Genomic DNA, 8,631 nt, shown 5'->3' with positions numbered 1-8,631 from the left:
TATAAGTCATACATGTGGTAACAATTATATTGTCAGAAAGCATCAAGAGGCATAAATGATCTTGTTTCCTACTTCCACTATAGTGGACTTTATGCTCGTTGGAAAACATTCTCGTATTGGTTCCATATCAATGATCATTGGTTCCTAGGAGCGATTTCTGTTGGTCCATTTCTCCCGGAATCGTTAGAACCATCTCTAACCTGTTTGATCTGCAAGACTTTGTCTCGCAACCTTTGTCACTCATTTGTATACATCTTTTCAGCCAACAACAAGAGCATTTGACTTTTCTATATGTTTATATGTATATTATATTTAAATGCTAGAAGCACTTTTGCACTGTTGAGATTCTGTATGCTATTGTAACGTATATGTTTGCTGTATATTATGTGTGTTGTTCAAATCACTCGCTGTCGTGGCTTGTTTAAATCTGTGCGGTATTTCTGTTAATTTGAATATTTCATATTCTTGGTGTTTTTGTGTTTTCTGTCGTTGAGTGTACACTTTGATCGATTTGTGAGCATTTGTGTTTTTGGTGTTGGAACTTCTATTGAATGTCGAGATGACTCTGAGTCGAGTAGAAAGATAAAATCTGTAATGGGCAATGCTATGATGTGGTTCCAAACCTATTAGTGGAATTAAATGCACTTGTTTTATACATAATCTCAGGGTGCAATAAACCAACTCAGGTGGTGTAGGGTATGCCGCGGTAGGCACTTCGGATCTGGAGGGTTGGTGTTCGAGTCCAAGTCAAGATATCCATTTTAGGCAGTTTGCAGCGTGAGATCGCTCATAAGTCAGGGTAAAACGCGCACACTCTCTCTGGTTGTCATGTGTTTTATGTGGTAATAAACAACACACTTATCTCTATATATCGCTGTTTTAATATTTCTTTTATAATCTCAGTGTCATACAAAGATTACATATTTTGCTTCTTAATCTCGGCTCGCTTTCTTAGCCCGTGTCTTTGTTATGCACGTCTTTATAAGACTATCGTAGAAGAACTTTAAAAATGAATCTCACACTTTGTCTTAATACATAGATTGTTACGTCCGAGTGAGGATAATGTTTATGTTGAAGTCACATTGCTACATAATTGAAATCCTTCAAATGCTTTAAGACTTATAAAATCCTAGAGAAATTTATCCATTTTCACTGCCTATTCTATATGGCATTTCCCAACATACCTTATCATCCAAATATATAATGCGTGAGTAGGTTGTTCTCTCCCACAGGTTTGTAGTCAGTATTATGGCGCTCTTTTACTGTGGGTCATAATTGCAACATAAATAATAGCCTAATTTATAGAACAATAATTTACTCCCCCCTCAAAAGTGTAATGTGTATGTGCGAGACGGAGCTGCCATAAGTATTACAAAATATCCCAACTGTGTAAAAAACTGCCTTATGGATGAGCTATATATGTTAGGACTATCAATGCCAGTGAATTATCTATTCAGCGGGTAATCGCATGCTAATGTTTTTATCGCATGACGATGTTTAATTCTAAGACCATCTTGACTAACCATTTCTATGCCATACTATTCCATCAAGTTTCATTTTACATGAACCGTCCAGATAGTCCTCACTCCGATATCGACTCTGTATGTTTGACGAGATTTTCGTAACAGGTTATACAATTTTTTTCTGTTCCAATCACCAAGTTGAAATTCGCGTATTTATATTACGAGGGACAAAAAGTATTTATCCCTTAACTTAAACATCAAATAACATTTTATATCCTTCAAGTTGTCATGGAAAACCTCCACTCGAGTCTCTCTGTTATTTCAACTATAGTTTTCATTGGATATCAGACCGTTTGTGTTCTACGTGTTTGCTATAACGTTTACTAGCGCGGAACTCATCAACATCATACTTTTCATAGGTTTTCTCTTGGAGAAATCATTTCTAGTGCCCACATCTTTATAGGAGGAGGATATTTCGGGATGGTGAACATCCACGCAGGTTATATCAAGTTTAATTAAAAAATCAGAGAGAAAAATAGAAATCAACTTGATTTAAATATTTCCATAGTTTTTTTTTTTTTTTTTTTTTTCAAAATAACAGAATGGATGCTTTGATTGTAGAGACTGCATAAAGTTGTAGTATATTGAACGTTCTTAATCATAGTCAAATGAGACGACATACATAAAATACAGAAAAAATAGCTGCATAAATTCTGTATCTAAATAACATTAAAAAAAGAAGTAATAGATAATAAAAATAGTGAATTATGATGTGAAGTGAACGTAAAACCAACACTATGCCTAGTCTAAAACTAATGCACATTTTATTGGACAATAAATTGAATTCTCAAGTGACAAGTGTGGTTCATTTCAGTAAAATGCATCAGTGAATCTAAATTCATTGAAATAATAGGACTAAAAAAAAATATATTTATAAAGTCTCATAAAATGAAAAATAACAATTTCCTATATATTTGTATTGTAGAAATTTTAATTGTGTATATAATGCATGTAAATAGTTATACCGATGGTAAAAAATACACTTTACCAAAAGCTAATACCAAGTACATATCCACCCATAATATTAGACATAAACACCATTATGTAAACCGAACATTAGCTGTCAAAAATAAACCTAATCACAACAGTAAACCTCTTGGTAAAGTGCATGTTGTAATGACTACAACGGCAAAACCCTTAAAACTAAAGACCGGTGCAAAACGTACTAGCCCCGTTGATAGTTTTTCTTTGAAACACACTTTACATGATGTCACTTTGAAGAAACCTATATTTGTTACTCCCAAAGAAACAACAACTAAAGCATCACCACTAGTTCTTAAAGAAGGCCATGTTCAACCTATGGATACTACTATTGATCTCTTAGACTTACCTTTAACATACAAACTATTTAACAATGAGGATAGAATTAAACTAAATGATCTCTCTAATACAAATAATTTGGCACCACCTACTTTTGATTTAGCAACAAAATCTACTCCAAATGTTAACGAAGAAAATTCAGGAAAGAGTCCGCCATATTTTGATCAATATCTCCAAAAGGATAGTCCACATTTCATGCAACCCGTTAGGAACACGAGTTCTAATGGATCCATTATGAAAATTGATGATTTGGTCTCAAAAGGAAATCACTTTATGAATGATAACAACAATAATAATGATGACGAAGATGAGGATGATGAAGAAGATGATGATATTGCGGATGATGAGGATGAGGATGACAATGAAGACGATATTGCTGTATTTGATGATGAACTTACAACATCTACATTGGCATCGACGTCAAGGATGATATTAACAACTACAGCTTTGCCATCAACTACAGCAAGATCTTCAAAGGTAAGAACGTAAGAACTTGGGTTTCCTGTTTCCTCTGTGTTCCAATTATCATTCATTGAAAAATTTCAACCAGTATTTACATGTGGACAACAGTCAATAACAATATACATATAAATTATGTACATATTCACATGTAATTTCCAGCAGAATTTAAAGGTTTATTCTGGCATATGCTCATTGGAGTCAGGTAAATCTGAGCCTGGGTAACTGGGTACCTTAGATCTTGACAGTAGCCAAAACATGATACATTTTATTTATGTATCTAAAGTTGTTTGAAAATAAATTGCTGCCGGTATCTTACACATGTTCCTGCGTATTTTTCGTTTCGGACGAAGTAAACTGTGTGTACATTTTATGCTGAAATACTTAACGTTAAAGCTTAATACTATACAGTCACGATTTTGTACTTCTGAAAATTTGCATTGAATATGTAAACACAGATAACACTAAATTTTCATAAAAACGCAAAATAAACAGAAGAAACGTTAGCACATACAGATATTACTTCTGAAAATTTGCATTGAATATGTAAACACAGATAACACTAAATTTTCATAAAAACGCAAAATAAACAGAAGAAACGTTAGCACACACATCACACATACAGATTTTACTGAAAATTTGCATTGAATATGTAAACACAGATAACACTAAATTTTCATAAAAACGCAAAATAAACAGAAGAAACGTTAGCACATACATCACACATACAGATTTTATTGTCTATCTCCTTATTTTTGTTGAATTTACTTTTTGTGAAAATATTTTTAGTTTAGATTGTGATTTCTAAGTGTAGGCATTTCCCCCCACTTTCCTTCTGTTGTTTGGCCGTGCACTGGCAATGTGAATTTTCCTTAAGTATACGTATGTACCATGTACCTACCCACGATTTTACCATAATGTACGTACCTAGCTAGGTAGAGGTACATGCTTATCTACCTAGTTTTATACCTCGACGAAAGTTTCTTACTTCTTTCAGCACTTGGTCCATATAACATACTAGCTGAATTCCGTCGCTTCGCTCCGGAATCCCGCTAGTTCAATCCCGAGGCATGGCCAAACTTGTGGAAAAGGCATGGCCGAACTTGTAGTTATCAAACTAAAAACATAAACGAAACTCAAATATTAGGCGAGCGAGGAAAAGTTTTCTCTCCCGCAGTCTCTGCACTCTGTGTATTTCTTATGGAGATTTCAGCGATCAAAAATTGATCATATCTCAGGATCGGTGTAGATTTTCGCAAAATCCTTTCTTATTGCACACCCAGACCATAAAAGGAATATTCCTACCAAATTTAAGCTTTCTAGGTGTTGTGGTTCTCGAGATAGAACGATCAGTGTGTGAACTATGAAATGTGAATGAGTGAATGGATCTCGTTCTTATAATATAAGACTAGCTGAATTCCGTCGCTTCGCTCCGGAAGCCCGCTAGTTCATCCCGAGGCATGGCCAAACTTCTGGAAAAGGCATGGCCGAACTTGTATTTATCAAACAAAAAAAACATAAACGAAACTCAAATATTAGGCGAGCAAGGAAAAGTTTTCTCTCCCGCAGTCTCTGCACTCCGTGTATTTCTTATGGTGATTTTAGCGATCAAAAATTGATCATATCTCAGGATCGAGACTAGAGCCCGTTCGCCCTTTACTCCCAATATAATGTTGAAGTCACCCATCCATTTATTGGCCTTGCTCGGCGTAGCCCAACACAGGTGACGCTAAAACCGGTCTTAATTATCGACTGAAGTGTTATCTAAAACTTTCTCGCTTTGAGTTCATAGGTCGTCGCGACAAATTTCAAGATCAGAGCTCATTTGTGTGAGAAAATGTGAAAAAATCTCCCAAAAAAGATTTTTTTTCTGGACAAAATTTGCAGCACCACTTTCGTGTTCCTGGTAAAAAGACCTTTAATTTGATATATAGGTTTGGGTAAGTCCTTCTATGGGGATAGACAGACAGACAGTCGACACCGAAGCGAATACAATAGCCCGTCCCTTATACCTTTTATTATTACTATCGTAATAATAAAGGAAGGACGGGCTAAAAAATATATTCAGTGGATGTACCAACGCAACGTCCCAAATATTTTCATATAGGAGGAGATGAAGGGAGAGAAGAGGAGAGAGAAGGCGAGATTGTACCAAAACATACTGGCATACGAGTAGTATTACTCGTATTTCAGCTGTGACCTATCGCTCACCTTTGTGAATTGCAATGACTAAAACATTGTCACATTTCATTATCACGGTAGCTATCTTTTTCGACATGTTCGCATGAAATATGTATAAAATTGTTGTACCTGTATTGAAGCGGTTTCTTACTAAAATTTTGACTCAACAATAAAAAATTTTCGTAGGGGAGATTGGCATATGAAACATTAGCCAAAGGTTAGAGATTGGCATATCAAACGGTCAAAGGTTGGCTTGGAATGCCATTGGGTCTCTTCCAGTGTTGCAGATGAAGGGGCAAGGTCTCTGTAATAATTGCAGGTTATTCATCGATATCTTTTATTCATTCATTTGCGTGGGCAATGTAGTTGACATATGCATAATCCTTGTCCTGTGAAAGGGTTAGCTGTTCAGACCCAATGGTCCCTTGCGGGATAGCATCAAATTTCATCTAGGACTTTGCTGGTCTCTTCCAGTGTTGCAGATGAAGGGGCAAGGTCTCTGTAATAATTGCAGGTTATTCATCGATATCTTTTATTCATTCATTTGCGTGGGATATGTAGTTGATATACATATGCATAATCCTTGTCCTGTGAAAGGGTTAGCTGTTCAGATCCAATGGTCCCTTGCGGAATAGCATCAAACTTCATCTAGGACTTTGCTGGTGTACGAGTATGCTTCTACTTAAACTACAGTAGAACTCATTCCATATAATCCTTTACTTATTTGTTATCTATTTTTCTTCATTTGATTTTCAGTAGTTGAACAGTTGAAGCGACTGAAAGATTCTTCATTTTTGTGAAGTCCATGAAACCACAGCCACAACATATCTGAAATTTATCATTGAATCTATTCTATTGATCAGCATCTGCATTGAAGAGGAGGCTCTTTATATTAACGATACTTAGAGCTTGTTATCAATCAATAAATCAAGTTAATGCATAGATTGGATAAGGAACTCAAGAAAGATGCGTCTTTAAGGGAGGACATTTCATATGATTGTCTGTAATCCTGTTTATCTTATCGGTGAAATCTTGAGATTACATCGCTCACGCCTAAGAGGAAATTAATCAGGCGATTATCCCATTCACTTCCTCTAGTTTTGTGTTAACAGTGAATATTGCAACATCATGAAAACCACGGAGTGTGCCAAATGCAAGTAAAAGTCAGCGGATTCTTACATGTTGTTTTCTTTGTTATAATCTAGGATGTTGCATATAGAGAGGAATTATTCACAAATCATGAGCTCATCATTTGCATATACGCTGATGCTGGGTATATTTTTGTCGCGTCGTCGCTTGATTGCATTTGTCAAATTTTGTAGATTTCAATTCTCACGAAGGGTTGACACTTGCCAAGATTCACTTGAATATATATTTTATGTTCGTGTCTAAGATGTGAGCTAGTGGGTGGATTATATCGTGCACGCAGTCTGGTTTTAATATACACATAGCTGAGCTCAGTACATGGAATTTCGTATTAGCAAAGTATGAGATGAATCTCAAGTCGCGTTTATGCAGACGTTTTCCAATTCATTAATGATTCATTCCTAGTCGTGTGCAAGATTTTGAAATGAAATTCTTGTTTTCATTTCCAAATTCCAAGAGTAAATGTATTTCGCTATCTCATCAGGGTACAAGTATAAACTTTTCGTCTAGAACCGCGTCGACCCTTCTAGCATCACCAAACGAATAAAACTTGACTAGCACACCGTTATAAATTACCTAAGAGAAATAAAAAGAAAGTCATGAAGAGAAATGAATAAATTTCATGCCTCATGACTTGACGGAAGAAATGGAGATGAGGAGATTGACAAAAAAAGAAATTGATGAATGGTAAACAGGAATAATTGGAATTGTTTTGGACTAGGACTAGGACGGATTGGGAATTGTGAGAGGTCTGGAACGGACAATGTTTGAGATGAATATTGATTCCACTGGTTCTGTCAGGAGCTATCAGGTCCTGATTTAGGTAGTCTACTGCAGGCTCCAGAGTCTAGCTTGTGCTGTCTTCAACGTCTGAGAAGTGAGCAACTGTAATAATGGTCTTATCCCGAAATCGAAGAGTAGGATAGGAAGTAGGATAGGATAGGAGAAAGCTAATAGCTAGCCGTTCCGGGAACGAACATTACCTGTTTAGGATAAATTTCCCTCCGGGCGGGAATCGAATCCATTACCTAGCGCTTACAAAAGACGTACCTTGCAAGCTAACTAGGCTGGCTCTTATGATTCTCTATTGTAATTTTTAATACCTTTTCTGAAATGTTTCCAGCGATTTCGTCCTCAAAATGTTCATCTGACCCCTTCTTAAACGCTTCCTGAAATGGTTTCAGTTACACTTCACGCTGTGTTGGGGTGACCATTATCACTGACCACACCATAGTCACAGGTAACTCATACTCTTGTGGAATATTGATGAGCTACTCTAGAAACCGACATGTCAATCAGGTTGGTCCTCCTTGATAAATTATGAGCTCAATATCCAGAGGGAGAAAAAGAGTGGAGTGACTGAATTTGAGTTGCCATTCGGATAAACTTGGCTTCCTGCACTGGTGTATAACACACCCCCGCGGGGCCTAGGGCATTTAAATGGTCCCTCTTAAAATTGGAACATCCCTCCCCCCTCCTCCTTCCCTGGGTCAATATACTATTGAACCAAAGGGTCCTCAGGCGAAACCTTGCGGGGGTACCCGAAAAAGTACGCCACTGATTTTCTACTAGGTCAAACCGCCAAAAAGGGGGCCTAACGAGGAAACACTATAATCTGGCAAGTTCAGGATTTGAAATTTGAAGAAATCCGTATTTTAAGATGTAGATAAGAAGGATTCAAGAATGTTAGAATAAGGAGGCGGATTCTGGTTTGAATAAAACGTTCACCTGAAATCAACAATTTATTTCTCCAAACATCTCTATTATTTTGTTTTGGATCCGGATGCTGTCAAAAGCGTTCTAAACATAGAATCGTACTGGTAATAATCTGTATAATTATACGTATGATGTATATGCATAACTATAGATATACCGCGCCGGTACTCATGTGGTGCACATCTAGACGGTATTATTTACTTTAGATCAGCTATTCTCAACATTTTTTTCCGTGGGCCATATTTTGAGTGTCCCGAACTTTACGCGGAACACAGGTCAAAAGACT

The 8,631-nt window shown here is 36.5% G+C and overlaps 1 protein-coding gene across 1 annotated transcript; it reads left to right on the top strand.

Moving 5' to 3' along the window:
- Positions 1 to 2,008: 2,008 nt before the first annotated feature.
- Positions 2,009 to 3,321, top strand: LOC103521016 (the record flags this gene model as incomplete). Its single annotated transcript, XM_008486121.3, is given in 1 exon segment — positions 2,009 to 3,321. A coding segment is annotated over 1 exon segment (910 nt), but the record flags the coding sequence as incomplete, so codon positions are not given.
- Positions 3,322 to 8,631: the final 5,310 nt, after the last annotated feature.

The sequence above is a fragment of the Diaphorina citri genome, unplaced genomic scaffold (genome assembly GCF_000475195.1).
Source record: "Diaphorina citri unplaced genomic scaffold, Diaci psyllid genome assembly version 1.1 scaffold4396, whole genome shotgun sequence".
NCBI classification, from domain to species: domain Eukaryota; kingdom Metazoa; phylum Arthropoda; class Insecta; order Hemiptera; family Psyllidae; genus Diaphorina; species Diaphorina citri.
Note: the sequence above shows the minus strand (reverse complement) of the source record. Positions and strands in the feature narration are given on the sequence as shown.